This window comes from Anomaloglossus baeobatrachus, chromosome 1 (assembly GCF_048569485.1).
Source record: "Anomaloglossus baeobatrachus isolate aAnoBae1 chromosome 1, aAnoBae1.hap1, whole genome shotgun sequence".
In the NCBI taxonomy this organism is placed as follows: Eukaryota; Metazoa; Chordata; class Amphibia; order Anura; family Aromobatidae; genus Anomaloglossus; species Anomaloglossus baeobatrachus.
The window spans coordinates 636095927-636123091 of record NC_134353.1 but is presented as its reverse complement, the minus strand read 5'-3'; the positions used below and the strand labels follow the sequence as shown (position 1 = coordinate 636123091).

Here is a 27165-nt window from a genome sequence, read left to right as displayed (position 1 = left end):
GACTGCACCCACCATCAGCCCCAGGTATCCCTTAATCTGCAGTGGCGGTCCCCACTGACCGCAATTCTGAGAGTGGCGTCACGACAATCCTAAAAGAAGGTTTCCTACCTGTGACCAGACTGTTCCATCCACATGGAGTCCCTGAAGGTAATGCACCGACACAGCACTTGTGGGGCTTCACACTATATTCATCCCCGCCCGGGCCAGGGCGTTCCTTGCATCGGTGCAGAGTCCAGGAGTGAAGAGGGGTGAGCTGACAAAACTTCTTTATTTCTGTTGTCTTCTAATATGGACTTTGGGTGGGACAGGACCTCTAGTCCTGGCCTCAATCAGTTAATTAGCTGGTTCCAGTCGCGTCGGGTCCCGGCTTCAGGGTCTGAGTACCCCGCTGTGTGCTCCGGTTTCCGAGTCGGTTCCTCGGGGCGGTACCAGCGGGCCACTACCCTGTCCCGGTCCACCTCAGTTCCACCGAGCCGTTTTCCTAGCTCCTGCAGACGGAGACTGACGTCTGCCTCCTAGCCAAAGGCACCAGGGCTGCTACCCTGATACCTGTCAGTTTACTTCAGGCCTGACACACAGGCCTGACCTCCACTGTCCTTGAAATCTACTCACTGACTCACTGACTGACTGACTGTTTACTTTTCCACCCCAGGCTGTCTAGACTCCTTGGAGGGCGTCTTCCAACTGCCTGGTTCCACCCCCTGGTGTGTCCATATAGCCCTGAGGGGGGTGACTAGGGTTTTGAAGGTTGGCTGATGTCACTTGTGAGGAAAAGGTGTAGTGCAGGGGCCTATTTGTGACTACCTGGCCCGGCCAGGGCGTCACATGAGCAGTAGGGGAAGTGGTTTCAGAAGTTTGTTGAAAGCAGCACAGCCAGGTCCTGTATCTAAATACAGCTAAATTACTGTGCACTGCTCAGCTACATACACAGACGACCTTGTGCCCACGTTGCTTTTTTCATGCGTTTTTCCTTGCTTTTTTAATCAATAAAACCAAGGAAATATCATCCCAGCAAAGTCTATAGGGCACTTTACATGCTGCGATATCACTATCGATATCGCTAGCGAGTGTACCCGCCCCCGTCGGTTGTGCGACACGGGCAAATCGCTGCCCGTGGCGCACAACATCGCTTACACCCGTCACACGGACTTACCTTCCCTGCGCATCGCTTTTGCAGCGTCACAGCGACGTCACATGGCAGCCGTCCAATAGAAGCAGAGGGGGCGGAGATGAGCGGGCGGAATATTCCACCCACCTCCTTCCTTCATTATTGCCGGTGGACGCAGGTAAGATGTTCGTCGTTCCTACGGTGTCACACATAGCAATGCGTGATGCCGCAGGATGACGAACAACCAGCGGCATGCACCACCAACGATATTATGAAAAGGAGCGACGTGTCAACGATCAATGATTTTTGACGTTTTTGCGATCGTTGATCATCGCTCCTAGGTGTCACACGTAGCGATGTCACTAACGACGCCGGATGTGCGTCACCAATGACGTGACCCCGACGATTTATCGTTAGCGATGTCGCAGCGTGTAAAGCACCCTTATGAGAACCCTGACTTGCTGTACCCACGTTGCTTCTTTTTTCCTTGCAGTTTTTGTTGCTGAAAAAAGAAGCAGCATGTCAGTTGTTTCTGCATTTTTTTCTGCTTTTTCACCAGTTGACTTCAATGGAGTCAGTGAAAAATGCAGGAAAAAATGCATGCGTAATGCCCACATTGAATTTTTGTGTGTTATATGCTTTTTTGACGTCACTGGGGTTCCCTGCATCCATTTCCTCATCTCACAGTCTTTACTGCAAGACATTGCTTCTGGGAAGGGTTTCCTGCAGATTCGCCGGCATGAATTCAGTTTACCTTGTGATGTCATCAGGGTTTCCTGCACCTAGGCCTCGTGGTCTTTACCGTGGGAGCTTGTTGCAGGGCACTCTGGTGACGTAGGTGCCCTGGTCTGTGAGGCGATCCGTACCTCAGTAAACCGGGGTCATCCTGGTGATGACCCAGGGTTACCATGGCAGCGATCAGGTCCCTGTGATTGCACTACAGGGACCCGATCGCCAGGGCTAAGCGATGCCTCTCCCTGCCTTCTGAATGCAGCAATCGCACTGATTGCAGCATTTAGAGGGTTAAATTGCCGAGAGCGGTGCGGGTACTGCTCCTGGCAGCGAGAGCCAAGTCCTGGCTTTAAGATCAGGCGACCGCGGGGGTACAATGCTTGAACCCCCATGATCGCCATGACTAAAAAAACGCTCAAAAAGGAACATGTGAAAAAATACGCAATCGTAATAAAAAAATGCTCGTTTTTTCAGTTGCTTTTTTTCCTTCCAAACATGCGTTTTTACGTGCAGATTTTCTGCACATAAAAACGCAATGTGGGCAGTAGATTTTGATGCAGCATTTCCTGGGAGGGTGATTTATCTTTGCAATACATGAGCTGTCTTCAGCAACCAATAGTTGGTGGATGGAGTTAGGCGAGCAGGCAGCAGCGTAACAATCAGAAACGTAGAGATTGTTACCAGGCCCAAAGGTACAGGGGACACGCCAACTCCAGCTCCTACTTCAGCTGGATGTACGTCTGAGGGCGCACATCAACTGAAATGCATCACAGCACATAGACCCACTGGGTCCCTGCACTGCGATACACACTGCTGGGTAAAAAGTGGCTGGCAGCTGACGTCCATACCATGACTGGGGACAGTGCATGGTAGTACTGTCATGCTCTATAGCACACACTCCGATGTCAGCTGCAGGCCACTCCACGCTCGCTACAGATGACACTGGGAGATGTGGGAGCAGAGGCAAGATGAGTAGAATTTTTTTTAAATTATTTTTATTTTTTGAATTATGCATTAGATACAGTCCCAGAACATATATACCAGGATGGGGGACATAAACACCAGGATGAGGAACATATATATCAGGATGGGAGACATATATATTAGGATAGGCCCAGGATGTGCGACATTTTTACTAGGATCGGCCCAGGATTGGATAAATATATACCAGGATGGGGACGTTATATACTATGTATACCAGGATGGGGGACATGTATACCAGGATGGGGACATATATACCAGTATGGGGGACATATGTACCAGGATTGGGGACATTACTGCATAATGAAGGGAGGGAAGGGGCAATTAATATGTCTTTATAGGATTTAGAATGCTACAGGTGCCCATTCATATGACCAACGTCCGGAGGGGGGCCCAGGTCCAGCTTTCGCACCGGGGCCCATCGCACTCTAGTTACGCCACTGTACGCACCTACACCACAGACCATGCAAAACGTGTGTGTTTTGCACGGATTTGTGAAAGAGGCCATAGAAAGTACAAATTAACAATCGTTATAAGATACAACAGATGACAAATGTGAAAAAAAATCTATGAACACAATTGGAGGAATGAAATTGTTAATAAGACAACACAATCACAATAAGATACCCATAACCATAAGGTTATACTTGTAAGGCTCCTTAAAATATTGACTTGTCCCTGATCTTTGGCTAGCATGAGGGGTATATACAGAATCCAAAATACAACTATAAAATGGCTCCACTGATATACTGTGTTGCAACAAGAAGTACAGCTATGCTTAAAGTTTTCATACCCCGGTAGTTTTTTTGCTTTATTGGACTTTTTACAGAGAATATGAATAACTCAAAAAAAATTTTTCCACTCATCGTTAGTGTTTGGCTCAAGCCATTTATTGTCAAACTACTGTGTTTGTGTTTTCTCTTTTAAATCATAATGACAACCAAAAACATCTTACCCTGATCAAAAGTCCACATACCCCAGTTCTTAAAACCGTGTATTGCACCCTCTAACATAAATGACAGCTTGAAGTCTTTTGTGGTAGTTGTGGATGAGGCTCTTTATTTTCTCAGATGGTAATGCTGCCCATTCTTCTTGGCAAAAAAACTCCAGTTCCTGTAAATTCCTGGACTTTCTTGTGTAAACTGCGCGCTTGAGTTCTCCCCAGAGTGGCTCAGTGATATTGAGGTCAGGAGACTGAGATGGCCACTCCAGAACCTTCACTTTGTTCTGCTGTAGCCAAATACAGGTCGACTGTGTTTTGGATTGTTGTCATGTTGGAACATCCAAGTACGTTCCATGCGCAGCTTCCGGGCTGATGAGTGCAAATTTGCCTCCAGTATTTGCTGGTAATGTGCTGCATTCATTTTTCTTTCAACTTTTACCAAGGTTCCTGTGCCTTTGTAGCTCACACAGCCCCACATCATCAGCGATCAACCTCCGTGCTTTACAGTAGGAATGGTGTTCCTTTCATCATAGGCCTTGTTGACACCTGTCCAAATGTAACGTTTATTGTTGTGGCGCCAAAAAGTTTGAATTTAATCACTCCAAATTACCTTGTTTCAGAAGTTTGGAGGCTTGTCTCTGTGCTGTTTGGCGTACTGTAGGTGAGATACTTTGTGGTATTTCCGCAGTAATGCCTTTCTTCTGGCGACTCGACCATGCAGCCCATTTTTCTTCAAGTGCCTTCTTATTGTGCATCTTGAAACAGCCACACCGCTAGTGTTCAGTGAGTCCTGTATTTCAGCTGATGGTATTTGTGGGTTTTGCTTTGCATCCCGAACAATTTTCCTGGCAGTTGTTGCCGAATTTTTCTTTGTCTACCTGATCGTGGTTTGGTTTTTACAGAGCCCCTGATTTTCCATTTGTTAATCGCAGTTTGAACCCTACTGACTGGCATTATCAATTCCTTGGATATCTTTTTGTATCCCTTTCCTGTTTTCTACTGTTCAACTATCTTTTTCTGTAGATCTGTTGACAATTCTTTTGCTTTCCTCATGACTGACAATCCAGAAATATCAGTGGCTAGATGAAAGATGCAGGAGTCTGTCTGGATCCCAGAAACTCACTCAGCTTTTATCCATACACACTGATTACATGCAAACAGATAAGTATTTTACCTTTATTAGCCGTTCAAACCCATTTGTGTCAATTTCTGTGCATGTTATAAGGCCCACATCACCAAGGAATGTGAACATTTGAGGGTCATTTGGATGTTTTTGGCTGTCATTATGATTTAAAAAGAGAAAACACAGTAGTATGACAATAAATGGCTCCACCCAACCACTAACCAAGAGTGGAAAAAAAAGATTTTGTGAAATCATTCATATTCTCTGAAAAAAGGCAAAGAAAGCAAAAAAACCTACCAGGGTATATAAACTTTTGAGCACAACTGTATATATTGGCTAAAGTGCCTATTATAAGTTAGGGTAAAGTGGTTATATTTCTAATAAAATAGATTTATGCACTAAAAAGAAAATAATGTAAAAATAAATATAAAAAAGTTGTGCTAAGCACACAAGAAAAAGTGCAGAAATGAATAATAATATATGTGAATATGAAATAGTAATAATGAAATGAAAAAAAAGGGAAAATAAGAATAATAACCAAAACTGTGAGGGAGAAATTGCTAAAAAGTTATACTATTATGATTTGTTATATAGACCAGTGTATTCCTGGAAAAAATTAAGTAAAAGGAAAATTGTGATGGGAAAATTAAGGAAATATGTGTGATTGAAGACCACCTAGGTGATTTATGTAAGCTATATGTTAGTCATACTAAGCATATTAAGTGAGTATAACATAGGAATGTTAGGCGGAGAAAATGCTTGACTAAACCAAAACAAATACCAATAGATAGATGTTGTTTCACAGTCAACACAGGGTTAAATACTTTAAACCCAAATTACCTGAGGCAACAAGTGAGTACCCTAACTAAAGACCTTCAGACGTAAGTTATTAGCTTTATTTTATCTTTTGAGAATGGGATTAATTCACTACAATTATTAAAACAGATATTGCAAGGTATGGGAGAAGTACCGAGTGTATATTAATCCAGATTAGATAACTTATATGGATTAAATAAGAGGAGATATTCCTATGTGGCCACTGACCACAATAATACTAATGAATTCCTATCCTCAGTATTGTCTATCATAGGCCCATGCTTGCATGTGCTGCTTTAAAAACAATCAGCTGCTAGCCTCCCCAACATGTTTCACCAAACTGGCGTCATCAGGGGAATGAGGCTATAATGAGCTGGATCACAAACAACCAGATATTTAAAGGTTTGGGTATGACATCACTATAAAGGTCAATCTATACCACAGTCCCTAATATTACGACCAATGGATTTGGATATGTTAGTCTTATTCCTCCAGGGAGAAGCATAGCTAGGGGCTCAGCTCAGGGGGAGCAAAACATTTGAGTGAGCCCCTAAGCATTTAACCATGGTAACAACTATGGTGTTGCATCCTAATCATGGGTACAAGGGAACTTCAGCAGATGACTGGGCTGTTATTGGATATCAATCTCTATACAAAGACCGACACCAATATTACCGACATACGATGACCATATAGTGATATATACCAGTCCTACAGAACATGTAAGAGATTACACTACAGTTACAGATAGAGATGTACACGTGCTTCTCTTGCTGGTGGAGTTGTTCACTTTTCCCTTCTTTTCCATCTGGCCCAGACCAACATGACAACTTCTTCCAGTCATGAATAGTCTGCACAGATTACAACAAAAACACATCTGGCGTCTCACATTTCCACCCCTCTCCCCATATATTCCCAATTTACACAAACTCCTCATCCTGCTGATACCCCAATACTGAGTCACTGCTGCCGTATGTGTCTCTAGTACTGCATCTGCTGTGTGGTACAACAATAATGCTCCTCTTACTGTCCCACATTATAATGCCCACCACTGTGCCCCTAACATGGTAATAATGCCTCTTTTGTGCATTCTAGATGGCAAATTTGCCCACTAGAAAATATTAATGCCCTGTGCAAGTGCCCTACAAAAGTGTCCACATTTTGATCCCATATTCCCCCAGTGTGTCTGTTACGATCACAATACCCTGAGTGACCCTATAACAATAATGGTTCTTAGGTGTCCACTTAACATTTAATAATGTCTCCTGAGTCCTCCAATATACTGCTCCTCTATGATGCCCCTACACCTCCCCTATACACAGTACGATGAGGCCATACCTCCCCAATGCACAGTATGATGTTCCTACACCTACCGTATACACAATGGTCCACACTCCATATAATAACCAGAACAGTAGCTGATACACTGTTTAATGAACCCCACAGCAGCCCGCACATTGTATTATGACCTCCATAGTAGCCCTACGATGTATAATGAGCCCCAAAGTAGTCCACACAGTTTATGACAGCCCCACTCATTAGCTTCCATACCGTATAATGACCCCCACATTAGCTCTCTTGCTGTATAATGACCCCCACATTAGCTCTCTTGCTGTATAATGACCCCCACATTAGCTCTCTTGCTGTATAATGACATCCACATTAGCTCCTATGCGGTATAATGACCCTCACATTAGTTTCCACGCTGTTTAGTGGCTCCCACAGCGTATAGTGGCCCCAGCATTAGCCCCCACACTGTATAAGGACCCACCACACCAGTGGTGTAACTAGAATCTGATTGGCCTCGGTGAAAGATTTGGATCTGGCCCCCACCCCCTGGTATGCTGGTCAGATGTATGGGCCATTATAGTATTCTAAATCCTATGAAAATATACGAGTTGCCCTCCCCCCTTCATTATGGAGTAATGTCGGCATCCTTTACTAATGTCTCTTATTTTGAGCCCTTTTTTAATATATGTCCCTCTCCTGGTATATATGTCCCCATACTGGTATATCTGACCCCCATCCTCGTATATATGTCTCACATCTTGATATATATCTCTCCTATCCTGGTATATCTGTCCCCCATCCGTGTATATATGTCTTCCATTCTGGTATGTATATCTCCCAACCTGGTACATCTGTCCTCATCCTCGTATATATGTGTCCCATCCTGGTATATATGTCCCCCATCCTGGTAAATATATCACCCATCCTGACTTATATGTCTCTTATCATGGTATATCTATTCCATCCTGGTATATATGTCTCCCATGCTGGTATATATGTCTCCCATCCTGGTGCATCTTTCCCCCATACTGGTATAAATGTCCTCCATTCTGGCCTCATCTTGGTATATATGTCTCCCATCCTGGTATATCTTTCCCTATCTAGGTATATGTCGCCCATCGGGGTATATCTGTATCCCATCCTGGTATATATGTCTCCCATCCTGGTGTATATGTCCCTCATCCTTGTATATCTGTACTAATTCTAGTATATATGTCCCCATTGTGGAATATCTGTCCTCATCCTAGTATATGTGTCTCCCATTCTGGTATATAATCCCTGTCCTTGTATATATGTTTCCCATTCTAGTTTATATGTTCTCCATTCTGGCCCCATCCTGGTATATGTGTCTGACTTCCTGGTGTACAGTACAGACCAAAAGATTGGACACACTTTCTCATCTCTAGAACAACTGTTAAGAAGAGACTTTGTGCAGCAGGCCTTCATGGTAAAATAGCTGCTAGGAAACCACTGCTAAGGACAGGCAACAAGCAGAAGAGACTTGTTTGGGCTAAAGAACACAAGGAATGGACAATTAGAAATCTGTGCTTTGGTCTGATGAGTCCAAATTTGAGATCTTTGGATCCAACCACCGTGTTTTTGTAGAAAAGGTGAACGGATGGACTCTACATGGCTGGTTCCCACCGTGAAGCATGGAGGAGTAGGTGTGATGGTGTGGGGGTGTTTTGGTGGTGACACTGTTGGGGATTTATTCAAAATTGAAGGCATACAGAACCAGCATGCCTGCCACAGCATCTTGCAGTGGCGTGCTATTCCATTCGGTTTGTGTTTAGTTGGACCATCATTTATTTTTCAACAGGACAATGACCCCAAACACACCTCCAGTCTGTGTAAGGGCTATTTGACTAATGCGGGCGTCACATGATACGATCTATCATGCGATCGCACGAGCGATCGTATACACGCCCCCGTCGTTTGTGCGTCACGGGCAAATCGCTGCCCGTGTCGCACAAAGTCGTTAAACCCCCGTCACATGTACTTACCAGCTGAGCGACGTTGCTGTGGGCAGCGAACATCCACTTCCTGAAGGGGGTGGGACGTTCGGCGTCACAGCGACGTCACACAGCCGCCGGCCAATAGAAGCGGAGGGGCGAAGATGAGCGGGACGTAAACATCCCACCCACCCTCTTCCTCTAGCATTGCCGGCGGCCGCAGGTAAGCTGCAGTTCATCGTTCCCGGGGTGTCACATGGAGCAATGTGTGCTACCCTGGGTACGATGAACAACTGGCACAAAGAAGAATAAACGATTTTTTTAAAATAAACGGCGTGTAAACGATACACGATTTGTAATCGATCTGCGATCGTTCTGAGACGCTCGTAGGTGTCACACGAAACGACGTCGCAAACGATGCCGGATGTGCGTCACGAAAACCCTGACCCCGATGACATATCGCATGATAGATTTTCTCATGTGATGCCCGCATAAGAAGGAGAGTGATGGGGTGCTACACCAGATGACCTGGTCTTCACAGTCACCAGACCTGAACCCAATCGAGATGGTTTGGGGTGAGCTGGACCGCAGAGTGAAGGCAAAAGGGCCAACAAGTTCTAAGCATCTCTTGGAACTCCTTCAAGACTGTTGGAAGACTATTTCTGGTATCGACCTCTTGAAGCTCATCAAGAGAATGCCAAGAGTGTGCAAAGCAGTAATGAAAGCAAAAGGTGGCTACTTTGAAGAACCTAGAATATAAGACATATTTTCAGTTGTTTCACACTTTTTTAAGTATTTAATTCCACATGTTTTAATTCATAGTTTTGATGCCTTCAATGTGAATCTACAATTTTCAGAGTCCTGAAAATAAAGAAAACTCTTTGAATGAGAAGGTGTGTCCAAACTTTTGGTCTGTACTGTATATCTCTCATCCTGGTGTAACATCCTCTATCCTCGCCCCATTTTGGTATATCAGGCCCCATTCTGGTACATCTGGCCCATCCTGGTATATATCTGACCCCATCCTGTTATATATGTTCCCATCTCGGTATGTACAGTATGTCCCCATCATGGTATATATATCCTCCATCCTGGCTTCACCCTGGTATATATGTCTCCCATCCTGGTATAAATGGCTTCCATCCTGGCCTCTTTCTAGAATATATATTTCTCATACTGGTATGCCCCCATCCTAGTATATATGTCTTCCTTTCTGGCATTATCCTGGTATATCTCCCATACTGGTATATATGTTCCCATCCTGGTATATATGTCCCCCATCCTGGACCATATGTCTCCCATCCTGGCACCATCCATGTATATACTGTATGTTCCCATCCTCGTATATATGTTTCCCATTCTTCAAAAAATAAGAATAAAAAACATTCTATTCTCACCTAATCCTGGGTCCAGGGCACTGATGGCTCCTGCATTGGTGAATCATTGCACGCACAGGGCATCAGAGTCCCAGCACTGCGCAATGTCATCACCATGCTGGGACTCTGACATTCTGTGTGTGCGCCAGTGGCTAAATGACTGCATCTCCTTCTGTTCTGTAGACCACAGGATTAAAATGTCCTGCAGTCTACAGAATGGAGAGTGGCAGTGCAGGGAGATCGTATCTCCAGACTCTGCTACATAAATGAACTATATCCGTGCTGCACACGCCAATATAGTTAACAGTAGCAGTAGCTCTGGATGGGCCCCTGTGATAGCGGGGCCTGGGGAAACCACACCCCTGGTCCTCCGGGACTGCCTGTGCGCGGGGAAGCAGTGCATGTGTCTGAAGATAATCAGCAGCTCTGGAATGAGAGTGAGCGGCCTGGAAGCAGAGTTACAGCTGCGCAGAGATGGGTAAGTATAAAGTGCTTGCTTTATTTTTATTTTCTTTCTTTTTTCATTGTTTTTTGTTTTTTTAGTTATCTGGGTGGCCGGACCCAGATCGTTACCCAGGGTCGGTCCTTGGGTTCATTTGAACCTGTGCGGATCCGGACTTTTACACTCTGGGTCCACCCATCACCACAAATGACAGAAAAGTTAAAATGTGAATTGGAAAATTGATGAAACAATTACCATGGTTGGTAAAGTGGAAAAATAACAGTGAATTCTCAGTAATGTAACAATCTGTCACTGAATACAGGTTTTACCTGTGAATTGAGGAGAAAGAAGCAGATTTTTCCCATACTGCATAGTTGTTTATTTTCATGTGTACTATTGATTTACAAAATAAAACATAAAATGACGGTTACTTTTTAAATTCAATGAGTGAAGCACATTTTCAGCATTTCAATTAGAAAGTTTTCAGTGACTTTGAGTAAACGGAATAAAAGTCAAGCCCATAAAAATATAATAATTAAACTATACATTAATAGTTGAATTACAATCATGTTATCAACTGGGCATGATTTTCTTGAATATAACTTATATTTGATACCTCTATCTATACACTTAAAATATTAAAAAAAAAAAATCTGTGACATAGTATCCCAGTACTTACCTGCACGTAACCTCCGATCCTCACAAGATCTTCTTCTCTACTCCCCTCGCATCTCTTCTTCCCACAATCGCATCCAAGATTTCTCCCGTACCTCCCCCATACTCTGGAACGCTCTACCACAACATATCAGACTCTTGCCTACCTTGAAAAGCTTAAAAAGGAGCTTAAAGACCCATCTCTTATGACAAGCCTACAACCTACAATAACCCTTAGTCCTCCATAGTGCGGAATGACCATCTCCAACCTCACCTACTGTATCCTCACCCATCCCTTGTAGACTGTGAGCCCTCGCGGGCAGGCTCCTCTCTCCTCCTGTACCAGTGTGTGCATTGAATTGTTTATGATTATTGTACTTGTCCCTATTTTGTATACCCCTTTCACATCTAAAGCGGCATGGAATAAATCGAATAATAATAATATAATAATTAATAAAAAATAATATTAATAGACACTATAGTCCTAATTGACAAGACAAAGATATATTTTAACCAGTCTTGATGGTGTGTCGTGGTGTCAGGTGCTCCTGATTCATTTTTTAAAAATTGTTTTTTATTCATTTCAAAATTTGTTTTTATTTGGTATCATCATAATCATACTGAACTTGATTAATCTTATTGCCATGTTATTTTCACTGTGTAGGAGGTCATTGCGGTACCCCCACCCCTACTGTGTGGTGCTGTTCTACTGTTTTAGATAGCATATGTTTTATGCCACATGTGTTGCATGCACTGCTGAGTATTATAATGTATGCGATGATATGTGCTGCTGCTAGAGGATATGGTTTCTTGATGTAGCAGAGCCGGAACTGTATAACGGCTGTTCCACCTAGCGGCCAAGAATCCAATATAGAGATGTTTTATTGCATAATGTGCACTGTATTATTACTGTATTATTGATATATATACTGGTTGCAAAAGATCTAAGAGCAAGGTGGGAGGAGTGACAGATGGCCAGTGGGTTGGTTAGCGAGACGTGCTTTGTGAGGTGGCAGTTCTGCAGTGGGGTTCCTGGAGTGAGGACATGGTGTTGTAACTTGGACCCATTAGAAAACCTGGAGGTATCTTCCAAGAAGTAGCGAAGGCATAGTCCCAGCAGTTGGAGGACGAGGTCCCAGATAGCGGGATAGGCTAGGCAGAGTACCCCAGGAGAAAGTCGCAACAGGACCGTAAAAGTATGGCCACGTCTGTCATGAAGGTGGAAGTTCAAATAAACTGTTCTACATTGTTTTACCAAGATAACTCCAGTATCATGTATCTATCTGCTATGTCTACGATAGTGACCGGCTGCGGGGTGGTAAACGCTGCCCTGAGGAGAAGCATAAGTATTGCACACCCAGACGAAAGTGGTTTACAAACACTGAGTCTCTCTGGCAAAGGAGTACAGAGCCATCATGGCTCGGCACCTGCACCTTCCTTCAAGTGGCGCTGTGAGAAGAGTCGTTAACTGCACAACCTATTAAGACAGGCTGCGGAGAAGATGCCTGATATGGACAAGTTAAGGGCTGTAAGAGTAAAGATGCCAGGACATGGCTTGAAGCTGAGTATGGGTCCTGCCTGTCGTGGGTGGTACCAAAGAAAAAGAGCACAAAACACTACCGTGTATGCTTGGAAGATGGGGATTAACAGACACCCAGTGTTCAGATGGTACCTGCCTCCGGCGTTTGCACTAGGGAGAGAAAGCCCACCCTTCCCAAGAAGTTGATGGGGAATGGGCAATGGTTTTGAAGAAACAGGAGGAAGAACCGGAAGAGGCCCCATACTGCAGGGTGCGGTCCGGAAAAGGGAGACTCCTCCAACAATACAGTAGAGAGAGGTAACGCAATATGATCAGTTTTGGAAAAATTCAGTTTCAGAGATAGGGAGGACATGATGTAAGAAATAGCAAACAGACAATCACTGACATTACATAGTGGTGTGTCAGTGATAAGCACTGAGCTGAGCAAGTCTTGGGGGCCTATGGAGGAATTGATGCCGGTCTAAAGACCTGTACTCCCAATAATCTGCAAGAAATTAATGTACTTGCTAAATATGAAAAAAAAACATTGAGAAAGTTAAATTATGATTTAAGAAATGCTGAAAAAGTACATTCTTAATATAATTGGATGAATGATTAGCAATAAAAGTTTAAAGGTGTTGTCCCATGTCCATATTTCTCCTTCAATTCTGCAATCTGCTGCAAGGGAAATGTCTGTCTATCCAGAAATGTTCAATAGTATATTCATCCTAAATCTGGGGCCAAGGTACAGACTGTCATAAATGGAGAACTGATTGTGCACAAGAAGGTCTCCATTCATTTCTTTGGAAGCTCCAAGAATTTTTGGACAGACATATAAAATTGCCTATAGATATCTTTGGGAGCCTTTTTAAGTTTAAGTGCTGAGTCACATAGCCGTATAACTCATATGAGGATTGCTTTGCAATGCTCGGACTGGACTGTCGGCTCTCCTGGCCAAGTGTGACAGCTACATAGAAATACCTGCTGTCTTACTCAAGTCAAGAGAGCTGCCAGCCAGTGCGTGCATTCCGATGCGTTCCTTGCATGAGTCATATGGCCATATGAATGTGCCATATGTATAACTGTTTGGCTCTGATTTTGCATGGGACCATAATACAGTTAGGTATAAGATCCAAAGAGTTCTTATAACTAATGTCGGTGACCATGGTTTTGAAAACTATATCCAATGTAATGTTCTGCAGATTTGCCTTGTACAATCTGCTCCCATTCTACAGCAATTCTAAAGTGTCTGAACATGGCTTAAAGTAGTTGTCCACTCCAGGTTTTATTTTTTTTTTCACTTTTTTCAAAAATCACGAAGCATGGACAAAAACTGAAGAAATAAATCATACATCATAATTTCCCTAATCCATTCTTTTCCAATGCCGCATGAGTCTACAGACAGTCTTATTCTTTCCTTTTCTAGAAATATTGGCTTATTACCATTGCAGCCAGCTCTGATTTTCATTACAGTTTCATTTCAGTTTTTGAAAAAGAAGTTAAAAAAGAAAACAGATCAATGGCATAAGTCATTGGACATAGCGAATTTCAAAATATAGATATGCGCATTCCTGCTGAATGTACCAAAAAAGAGGTCCATTTGTATAATGTGCCATGTGTGTTCACGTTACGTCATGTAATTAGTACTTAATTGCTTACTCTATTTTCTCCTCAGTGCCTGATGGTGAAATAGTAAAACCTTCCTTTAGGGACCTATTTCTTTCCAAAAATGCAACTGTCTCATGTAGAACTAATATGATACATGCTGATATTCAGTGGATCGTGAATGGGAATTCAAAAAAAGCAGAAATCAAAAAAGAAAAAATCATTCTTCACAACACAACTTGGGTTCAAAGCACAATCACCATCAACTTGGAATTCTGGAAGACTATCTTATCTCTTTCCTGCAAACTAAACCCACCCCAGGAACATCTCCTGAAGAAGATGACCATTTTAAGGACAAAAAGTAAGTCACTATACCAAATACCAGCTTAGATATTACATCGTCCAAATTTGCCTATATCTCGTTCACTTATGTTGAATAGTAAATTGTAGATTTCATTCATGAACTGCTTGTAAATTTCAAATTATTGCATGGTTAGATATATTGTATGATTTACTTTGGGGGTTTTTGTGTGTGTTTTTTTTAGATTATATTACATTAAAAAATAATAAAAATTTTTATATTATATTTTCCAAAAATTAGATGAGATAAAAGTTCCAGTCATACATCTGCTGCCTCCAGACCAGGAAACAATAATGGATGACCATTTGATTTTGATCTGTTTGGTGAAAGACTTTTATCCAGAAGATCTCTTCATAACCTGGAAGATTAATGGGTCTTTAACCAACGAAGAAGTGTCAAATTCCACCCAAGTCAACTGTAACCACAATACAAAACAATGTTCAGCTCTAAGTCAACTGAAAATACAGAAGCGTGAGTGGCTAAATGGCATGACTTACTCCTGCCTTGTAGCCCATATCTCTTCTGATGTATATACCATGAAGAATATTAGTGGTGTTCCCAACAAATCAGGTAACTATAGCCCTGTTTTAGTCTCTCACTGCTTGTGAAAAGTATCATCAGGAGTATAAAGTTGAACTTATTTTCTTTTCAGACGAGGCATTTATCACACCAGAACCATCCTTGAAGGATTTGCTTCTTTCCAAAAATGCCACTGTCAGTTGTAGAACCAGTGTTGGTATTAATGATCTAAACTGGTTTTTTAATGAGACAGAAATGCCAACAGTAAGGCAGAAAAACGATGAACAGATGTACAAGGATGTGGACTCAGTACAGGTCACAATACAAATCCCTTTGGAAGAATGGAAAACAAGCTCAGCACAATTTTGCAAGGAAGAATTGTTGAACGTCACAGGCAAGTGGCTTTACAAATGCTCCACAGATGCTCAATCTGGGACTCAATGACTTGAGTCATTCATCAGCCATATCGAGTGATTATTATGTGATCGCCTAAAGACAGAATCACAAAACTCCAACTATAATCGTGCCTTACCATCATATCCTAGCCTAGTATCATTGTACCTAAAGCAGTACAAAACTGTGAAACATATTTGCAAATTATTTATACAATTTAGATATAGGTTTAGTGCTTTATTCATCCTACATTTAATGTTTTCAATTTTTACAGAACCCAGTGTAATAAAACAGCCACAAGTTTTCCTATTGCCTTCTACTAATCAAAAGCTAGAAGAAGAATATCTAACATTGATTTGTTTGGTCAACGGATTTTATCCAGAAGATGTTTTTGTGACATGGAAGATCAATGACACCACAATCAAGCAAGACTTTCCCCACCCAAAGGATGTTATTTGTGACCACCAGAAACATCTGTGTTCATATGTCAGTCATTTACCCATCTTAAAAGAACAGTGGCTTGGAAGAATGAACTATGCATGCCTTGTGGCTCATATATCATCTAAACATTACATCCGTTCAAACATCACCAAACCAAATGGTAAAGCACTTAGAAGGCATATCTCATACTCTGTTAATCATATATTTCAGTATATTAATCTACGTAAAAATGTAAATCATGTCCATTTATGAAATTATTACCTAAAGTATGAAAAACCAGACAGGAGTAATACTGGACGGAGTATATATCTCACCCAGAATGTTAACCTGGGTGAGATATTGCTGCAGCAGACTAGCTGCTGAGCTAACTCAGCTGAAGGAGTTTGCCTAATCACAGCCACATAAAAGGCTGAAGAAATCCTTCAGTAGGAAGGAGACAGTCTGAGGAGTAACATGCTGTGTTGTGAGGTGGACATGGACAATGGGGCAAACTAAAGACCAGTGACTGGAGATTCAAGCCCCGGTAGCGTGAGTCAGGGATAACATATGTTAGTAAGTGCCCAGACGGGCAAGTGTTTATAGTTTTGTATTGCATGCTTGTTTTCAATTCTCTGGCTGCAAATAAAAGCCTCACATTTACTTTACATGAATTGTATTCCGTCTGTCAATGACGTGCCACCCTATAATACCCATAGTGTGTTACACCAATAAATTTGTATTTTCATACATTCTAAGTGTAGTTGTTTATTTCCAAAGGTAGAGGGAAATGACTATATACTTTCTGGAAAATGGCATTTGTATTGATAATTATGGAATGATATTCACTTTAGGGTCCTTATCTGATTTACGCTTCAGAGATATACTGTAAAGAGCGGTTATCTTATAACGCTATCTTTGAGATATATTAGGAGAATAGTTGGTATAATTGCTTGTCCTAAAAAGGACCGATATAGTTGCGCCTTACCCATATCACCGGGCCAATTGAGCTTAGTGACCAAGGATCTGGGTATTTTATTTTCTACTCACGTTTTTATGGGTGATATGTTATCACTTTTTAAAATACCCAATTAAAAGTTATATTTTATGTTTTTTCTGGTTATTTGTGAAAGCATAAAGTCAACTCTTGCTATAGTTAATAATTCTTACTCTGAGGGGTGTTTAATATCGTTCTAATTTGACTATATACTTTCTTACCTCCTCAAAAGTTCTATGTGCTAATTTCTTTTGAAAATACTATACGCTTACAAATTTCCTACTGGTAATTTAACGTATACCTCCAATGATGAAGAGAGTCATGTTTCCATCAGAAATTTAAGAATAATGGTAGAAAACATAGCCTGGAGGGCAAGCAACAAACATATGGTACCAAATACCTCTACGGCAAAGCTTCATTGCGAAAGAGGCTTTTGGTGTTGTAAGACTAGACATCTAGATCTCCAGCTCACCAACTGCATATCCTGCCAGCTTCTGTCAGAAGACATGCTCTCCTCATCATGATTTAATGAATACTTTACAATAGCTATTAAAGAAGCCTTAACTATACTTTATGTTTAACTATGCCTACAGATATACATACAGCCTATGAAGATGATGGAGGGGAAGAGCTACAGGAGCTAGAAGAGATCAACAATGTGTGGACAACAACATCTACTTTCATTGCTCTATTCTTGGTAACATTGATCTACAGCAGCTTTGTCACATTTGTTAAGGTACATGGAAATGCCTTTTTTATTAAAGTAGTATAATTTGAATAAATATTAAATAATATAGCTTTCACAATTTTTTTTTATTCAAAAACATTTTATTAAAGAAGGCTGTGACATGACACTAGCCATCATATAAATCAAATAAAAAAAACGGTTTTAAATGCCGCGCTAAAAACCACAGATGCTGTAGATAAAGAGATTTCCTTTATTTCACAGTTCTACGCGTTTCAGAGACATCTCCGTCTCCTCCTCAGGAAAAGAAATCAATTGTGGAGTATCATGCTAATATGTAAAATTATTTTGACTGAAACGTCATAAATATATCCATATTACAGATCTACAGTTAGGTCCAGAATTATTTGGACAGTGACCGGATTTTCATGATTTAGCTCTGTATGACATTATTTTAATTTTAATATGAAACAACTGAGATGTAATTGAAGTGGAGACTTTCAGGGTAAATTAAAGGGGTTGTAAAAAAAATATCCTGTGAATTGTTTAGAAATCACAACCATTTTTCTACAAAACCTCATTTCAGGGGCTCAAAAGTAATTAAACAAATTAACTTTACCATAATTTTGTTTTTAAATTTTTAATACTTAGTAGAGAATCATTTGGAGGTAATGACTGGCTGATGTCTAGAAGCCGTGAACGTCACCAAATGCTGGGATTCCTCTTTTCTGCTGCTTTGCTGGCCTTTACTGCAGCTGACTTGTTGTTGCTTGTTTGTGGGTCTTTTTGTCATAAAGTCTTATTCCCATCTCCAAGATCCTATTCCAATATGTAGTAGATGGGATAAGAATATTAGCAAATCCCTCCTATTAGAAATGTAGTATAGTTCTCCTGATCAGCAATGTCGCTTACCTCATGTTCAGGGCATTGCACCTTTAGGTATCCATTGTTATGACGATCAGCAACTAACAAACTAACTAACTGTGACTATATGCCATCGACTAAACATGGATAACTAACGTCATGCAATGCCCTGAACATGAAGTAAGCAACATAGTGAATCAGAAGAACAATACTACATTTCTAATTGGAGGCATCTGCTAATATTATTATTATTACCACTGCTAAATATTAGGATAGGATTTTGGAGAAGCAAATAACCCTTTAAATTTTATCTTAAGTATGTGAAATGTATGCTCAGTGGGGTTGAGATCTACTGTTTGACTCGGCCATTGCAGAATATTCCACTTCCTTGTCTTAAAAAAATCTTCTGTGTTGCTTTTGCAGTATGTTTTGGGTCATTGTCGTTCTGTACTGTGCAGCGCCGTACAATAAACCATGCTGCATGGTAGAATCTGAGCAGAAAGGTTAGCCCTGTACACTTCTGAATTCATCCGGCTGCTTCTGTCTTCATCAATAAACACTAATGACCCAGTGTCATTGGAACCATTCATGCAAGTGGCATCACACTACCTCCACCATGTTTTACAGAGGATGTGCTGTGCTTTGGATCATGACTAAAAAAATTGCCAGCACTTCCTAATCTCATAGTCTGAACTGGTGCATACTGAACAGGACATACAATATCCAAAATGGCAGTTGCACTCAAGTATAGGGAAGGAGACAAATCAAGTATGTAGATGGTGAACATTGGAATATGAATCTGCATTACTGCCAAGAAAACATGAATTTAAAAAAAAAAAATACGAGTCACTTAGCAAATAAAGGTGGCCAAATTTACTTGTGCCCAGATACAACGTCAAGGTGCATCTCTCAAGTAAATTTGGCCACCTTTAATTTATTTCAATAATTCAATACCAAAAAGGAAAGACATACTGTATATTATATAGAGTCATTACACACAGTGATCTATTTCAAGTGTTTGTTTTTAATATTGATTATGGCTTACAGCCAATGAAAACCCAAAAGTCATTATCTCAGAAAATTAGAATAATTACCAGAAAACACCTGCAAAGGCTTTCTAATCATATAAAATGGTCCCTTAGTCTTGTTCAGTAGGCTATACAATCATGGGGAAGACTGCTGATTTGACAGATGTCCAGAAGGCAGTAACTGACACACTCCACAAGGAGGGTAAGCAACAAAAGGTAAATGCTAAAGACGCTGACTGTTCACAGAGTGCTATATCCAAGCATATTAATGGAAAGAAGAGTGGAAGGAAAAAGTGTGGTAGAAAAAGATGAACAAGCAACCAGGATAACCACAACCTTGATAGGATTGTTAAGAAAACGCCATTCAAAAATTTGGGGGAGATTCTATCAAAGCAACCTGGGTTTCCATAACACCTCAGCAGTGCCACATGCTGATCGCCTCCATGCCACGCCGCACTGATGCAGTAATTTTTTGCAAAAAGAGCCCCGACCAAGTATTGAGTGCATTTACTGTACAGCCTTTTCAGTAGGCGCCAACATTTCTGAGCTTAAAATCATTTTTTCAGTTGGTCTAATATAATATTCTAATTTTCTGAGAAAATGACTTTTGGGTTTTCATTGGCTGTAAGCCATAATCATCAACATTAACAGAAATAAACACTTGAAATAGATCACTGTTTTTAATGACTCTATATAATGTATGTGTTTCCCTTTTTGTATTGAATTACTGAAATAAATTAACTTTTTGGTGATATTCTAATTTATTGAGATGAGCTTGTAGTTTTAACTTAACTTATGCACATATGGAAAATTGTGATGGGTTCAAAAATGTTCAAGGACTACTGTAAATATATTTTCAATTAAAATAAAAAAAATAAAATATACTTTTACATCATATGTGCTCAGTCATAAAGTTACTATTTTTTTCAGAGACCTACTAACTAAATAATACTTTTCTTTTAGGTAAAGTAAGCAGAAAGAAGAAAGCCAGAGTGTGCATACCAATCCCCGTTACCGAAGAGACAATTCCCAATGCTATCTACAGTATATTGTTATTAAAATATTACTTGTATAATCTATGAATATATCAATGATACTCTAGATATACCCCTGCGTTAATTTTTAGAGAAACTAGAATGCAGCAAAATAAGCAAGGAAGTACTATATTTAAAAACTGCAGCAGTAAGATGGCATGAAAATATTGCGGGAAAATGTCAACCAGATTCATCCTTCTCATCCACTTGATGACTATGTCACTAGTCATACAACTCAAGGAACACTTTAAAATACTACTCCAGCGGTTTTGTTTTTTTAGGCTGGAGTGGCGCTTCAAATGTAAACCACGCCTCGTTTTTATACTCACCTGCTGTGTTCATCCCTTTTCAGTGCTGCTCCAGTCCCGCGGTGCCATCTTGTGCTCGTAAATTCTGACTGAGCAGAAGTGACATCACAAGCACTCACTGTAACTCTCTGAGAGCCAGAATAAGTGATTTGTGACCTGCGGTGCGCTTTACTAAACACCGGAGCGGCTATCAGGTCACAAACTGTCAGAAACCGACTGGAGCAACGCTAGAAAAAGATGAATATGGTGGTAGGTGAGTATAAGAAAGGGGGCAGAGGACTTACATTTAAAGCATGGTGCTTTAAAGGGGTACTTTGGGGAGATGAAAATGTATTGATATTGACATAACTTCAGAAACTCACTATGACAGATGCAGCTTCTAAGTTCCTCTCTCCCTTATGGGATGCTATGTCAAAGATCATGGGACATGGATTGCTTCTGTCTCCTAGTGCCACCTGATACAATTTCTTTCCCTGCTGTCACACATTAGAGGGCATGGCTTTCTTCTTGCTTGTTACTGTGTTTCCCCAAAAATAAGCCCTACCCTGAAAATAAGCCCCTAGCAGGATTTTTCTGCCTTTTTAGAGTAGTTGTGTACTCAAACTAATAGTATGGCTTGTGCAGCCCTATTTCAGGATACATAACTTTTATTGTACCCTTGTGTTGCTTTAAGCCAGGAGCAGGGAACCTTTTTTCTGCCGGGGGCCATTTGGAAATTTCTACCAACCTTCAGAGACTGCACTAAATTATCAATTTGAAATTTACCCTGCTATATTTGGTCTAACAATTAATTAACTCACCCCTACTGTGGTGGTTGGAGCTGCGTCTCTTTGGTGCGACTGTTTTGTTTGGTGATGTTGCGTCTCACAACTGCTTTCCCAGGTTTTTCTAGGTCTGCAGCACAGTAATCTCTTTGTGATAATGAGATTGCTAAATCATATACATCACTTAGGAGACATTGGGGACACATACATCACAGGAGGTTCTGGGGGCATATATACATCACAGGATGGGTTGAGAGCATATATACATCACAAGAGGAGTTGAGACATATACATCACAGGAGGGGCTGAGATTATATATACATCTTAGGAGGGCCTGGTGGTATACATAGATCCGGGAGGGGCTGGTGTTATTTATACATCGCAGGAGGGGCTGGAGGCATACACATGATAGGAGGTGCTGGAGGCATACACATCACAAAAGGGACTGGGGGCATATAACATCACAGGAGGGACTGAGGGCATATATACATCACAGGAGGGACTGGGGCATATATAAATCACAGGAGGGACTGGGGAATATACATCACAGGAGGGGCTGGAGGCATATATACATCACAGGAGGGGATGGAGGCATATCTACATCACAGGAGGGGCTGGAGGCCTATATACATCACAGGAGGGGATGGAGGCATATATACATCACAGGAGGGGCTGGAGGCCTATATACATCACAGGAGGGGCTGGGGCATAAATACATTATAGGAGCATATATAAATTACAGGAGGGTCTGGGGGATATACATCACAGGAGAAGCTTGGGCATATACATCACAGGAGGGGCAGGGGGCATATATACATCGCAGGAGGGATTGGGGGGCATATATACATCATAGGAGGTGCAGGGGGCATATATACATCACAGGAGGGGCTTGGGCATATACATCACAGGAGGGGCAGGGGGCATATATACATCACAGGAGGGGCTGGAGGAATATATACATCTCAGGAGAGACTAGAGGCATACAAATGACAGGAGGTCCTGGAGGCATATACATCACAGGAAGGGCTGGGGGCATACATACATCGCAGGGGATACTGGGGGATATACATCAAAAGGGGAGGGAGCCAGCACTGCTTGAAAAATGTCGTGCGAAAAATTAAAAGTGTAAATTCACAAATAATTCCAACTGTACTACAATGCAAAAATGAGATTTTTAGCAAAAAATTGATCAACCTTTTGAGCCACCCCTTCTACGTCACGGCAAATCTCAATAGGGGGGTCCTACACTATATTAAATATTTCCATTGTGCCATGCGGCCTCAAAAATTTATTTAAAGTAGAACCATATTAAAGCAACACATTTACCTGTAACAAACTGCTACCATGTTTGCAAGGAGAGGCAACCACGAATAATGGTAGCCCAGGTCCCAGCATGTGCAGTGAATGCCATACACACCAGGACAATGTCAGAACTAACCCTCACAGTGCGAGACCAGGGTCCATCAATAAAGGCGGGACAGGCCCAAGTAAATGGTGCTTAATTACAAAGCCTGTGGAGAAGTGGGAGGTGGTGAAGTGTGAACACCAACCAATATATAATTTTGGTAGAATCAGAAGGAATCTGCAAACCAGACCAGGTGTGCACGGCATAGTAGGGGTCAGCCACCGAACCAATATACATCAAATGGGGAGGGAGTCAGCACTGCTTCAAAAATGGTGTGCGAAAAATTAAAAGTGTAAATTCACAAATATTTCCAACTGTACTACAATGCAAAAATGAGATTTTTAGCAAAAAAAATGATCAACCTTTTGAGCCACCCCTGCCACATCACGGCAAATCTCATGAATTTTTGAGCACACGTGGTAGCAGTTTCTGAAATGTTACAGGTAAATGTGTTGCTTTAATATGGTTCTACTTTAAATGAATTTTTGAGACCGCATGGCAAAATGGAAATATTTAATATGGAGTAGGACCCCCCTATTGAGATTTGCCGTGACGTGGCAGGGGTGGCTCAAAAGGTTCATCAATTTTTTGCTAAAAATCTCATTTTGCATTGTAGTACAGTTGGAATTATTTGTGAATTTATACTTTTAATTTTTCGCACACAGCACTGGGGGGTGGCAGGCACACTGGAGGTTGTACACAGTACTTAGAGGGGAAAAAAAGACTGTGGGGGTGGCACACATGACTGGGGGGTAGCACACAGGACTGGGGGATGTACACAGGACTGAGGGGAGTACACAGCAGTGGGGGAGAGGGGACAGCACTGAGTGGCAGGCTCACAGCACTGGAGGGGAGGAGTCACACAACAGCGGTCTGGGAAGCAGGTACAGCAGGGAGGCGGTAAAGCTTCTCCTCCTCTTCTTCTGTGACAGAAGCGCATCTTGCACTGCTTACACCATCCACGAAGTAAGCCCTGAGCCCACTGGCACAGACCAGCATGAGGACCTCATGGTATATGTGCACGCAGCGTGTCCTCCCATTACACATTGGAATTTAAAGGACCAGCAGCCGGCAAGGCCATGGCTGCCGCCTGAGCACTGCAGTCCCCGGGAATGTGCCCAGGGGCCGCATAAAAAGTAATCACGGGCTGTTCGACCACCCCTGCTTTAAGCCCTGGCTAATTAAGAAAATATTCACTCTCTTTCCTGTAATCCTGCCCACCGCACTTAGTCATGCACTGCACCCGCACTCTGCCTGCTGTATTACTGGTACGCCCAGCGTGAGGATCACATCGCAATCATCGGCGACTTGGGCTGGCAGTACTGGTAATACAGCAGGCAGAGTGCGGGTGCAGTGCAGGACTCAGAGTGGTGGGCGGGATTGCTGGAGAGGAGGATGAATATTAATTCTATTAAGTAGCCATGAGCTTGCTCATTACACTCACTCTTGATCTGAGAGTGACAGTGTGTATGTTTATGGAGCTGTCACTCTCAGCTCAGAAGTGATACCAGGGATTGTGGTGCGATCCTCGGGTATTAATACAGCAGGAAAATATAAAACACCCCCCACCAAATAAGCTAATATAAAACGGTTAGTAGTTCTAATTAGTATAAAAAAGTGACAGTTGAAAACAATAGTATGGTTATGAGCCAAGGGTAGACATTTCATTGGTGCAGCCTGTGCAGTCACACAGGGGCCCAGGAGGTAAGGGGGCCCATTTCAACCTCCAATTGTGTATTGTACAGTTTGATGAGTTCTTGAGCTGCAAAGGGCCCATACGTTGTTCTTGAGCAGGGGCCTTTCTGTCGGTGTCCGGCAGTGATATCCTTTATCGTATTTACAGTTATGTCGATGTGAATAAACTTTTATTTTTGCCATTTACCATGTACACAAATACTACTATATAATCTTTAGCTTTCTAAATAATTGTATTGGTTTGGATTTGCTTGTTATGTATGATTCATTGCAAGTTGTACTAATATGGATACTTATGCTTTTTATTAAAACATTTTTACTATATTATTGTTTTTATCATGGTTTCAATTGGTATGTTGTTTTAAGGGTATTACCTTAAAATGGTATTCTCATGGTATTAAATTCCTTTAGTTAGTCAGTCTCTCCTGCAGCAAAACAACCCCTCAGCATGATGCTGCCACCCCCATGTTACACAGTTGGGATGGTGTTCTTAGGCTTCAAAGCTTCTCCCTTTTCCTCCAAATGTAATGATGGTCATTATGGCCAAACAGTTAAATTTTAGGTTCACCAGACCACAAGACATGTCTCCAAAAATTAAAGTCTTTGTTCCTGTGTGCATTTGCAAACATTAATCTGGCATTTTTATGTTTCTTTTGGAGTAATGTCTTCTTCTGGCAGAGTGGCCTTTCAGCCCATGTTAATACAGTACTCGTTTCACTGTGGATAATGACACAATCTTATCAGCTTCCACCAGCATCTTTACAAGGTCTTTTGCGTTTGTTCTTGGGTTGATATACACCCATTTGAGCAAAGCACATTCATCTCTGGTACACAGAACCTGTCACCTTCCTGAGCAGTATAACATCTTGTTTGTACTTGCGTATAATTGTTTGTATAGATGAACGAGACACCTTCAGGTATCTGGAAATTGCACCCAAGGATGAACCAGACTTGTGCAAGTCCACAATTCTCTTCCTCAGATTTTGTCTCATATCTTTTGACTTTCCCATGATATTATAGAAAGAAGTAGTGTGTTTCAGGTGTTCATTAAAATACATCCACAGGTATGTCTCTAATTAACTCAGATGTTGCAAATAAACCTATCAGAAGCTTCCAAAGACATGACATCATCATATGGGCTGTCCAGTTTTGTTTAAAGGCATAGTACTCTTGTGTATGCAAACTTTTGAATTTGCAGAAAGTAATAAAAATGCCTTAAAACATTCTCTCTCATTATTCTGGAATTTGGTAAATATAAACAATTTTGGTAATCCTATTTGACCTAAAATGGGAAAGATGTATTCTGATTTCATGTCAGATAGTGAGGAAAACATGCATATGTGTTTTTAGATTAGCAGAAAAGGAAAGAGGAAAAAGTCCAGCTCAAGATCCTCCGGATAAGGTAAAAAATAAGTTTTATTAAACCCTTAAAAATTGGCAATATACACGATTAATAAGGTACTGACTCTGTAGGTGGTAGATCAACAGAGACAACGCATTTCTGCATTCAGGTGAGACCTGAGGAAGGTGACTGAACGCCGAAACGCGTTGCCTCTGTTGATCTACTTCCAAAATAGTCAGTACATTATTGCCCGTGTATATTGCCAAGTTTAAATTGTTTAATAAAGTTATTTTTTACCTTTCTAGAGGCTCTTGAGCTGGACTTTTTCCTCTTCCATTTTCTGCTGTTCTACCTGTGGTGGCTACCGCAAGTCCCTGCTTAGATCTTGGATCCACAGAAGGAGGTTATCTAGGCAATCATTCAATAGTGAGTGGTTCCATGTGTTTTTCTTTTCTTGGACTGTCTTTTTAGATAGTGTATGTAAACTTCTGGTTTCAAATATACATATTAGTCACTATATAGAAAAATTGATGCCTTACCGTACTACCATTATCTTGCAACTAATATCGTATATTGACGGACTCCAGCCTTGAAAGTCACAACTATGGACTGAACAATGCAAGAAGATTAGGTGAATTTGATGAATAAAGTATGAAAATTTTATTTATCGGATTTGCATGATCTTCTTGCATTGTACTTACCAGTCTCCGTGCAGCTGTAACACTACTTCCAGTGCCGCTCATTATTCCTCATGGATATGCACTCAGAAGATGCAAATTTGGTGCAGAAATATGGTATATAAATTTCAGCAC

At 41.4% G+C, this 27165-nt stretch overlaps 1 protein-coding gene across 1 annotated transcript in view; it reads left to right on the top strand.

The window, feature by feature from the left end:
* The window catches only part of LOC142317052 (uncharacterized), a 108168-nt gene extending 92303 nt beyond the window's left edge, over positions 1–15865 (top strand). The window contains exons 8-10 of the mRNA XM_075353022.1: positions 14612–14902; positions 15143–15472; positions 15555–15865. Of these exons, the coding sequence (XP_075209137.1) occupies positions 14612–14902; positions 15143–15472; positions 15555–15865 (932 nt within the window). The remainder of the gene's footprint in view (positions 1–14611; positions 14903–15142; positions 15473–15554) is intronic.
* The last annotated feature ends 11300 nt before the right edge of the window (positions 15866–27165 follow it).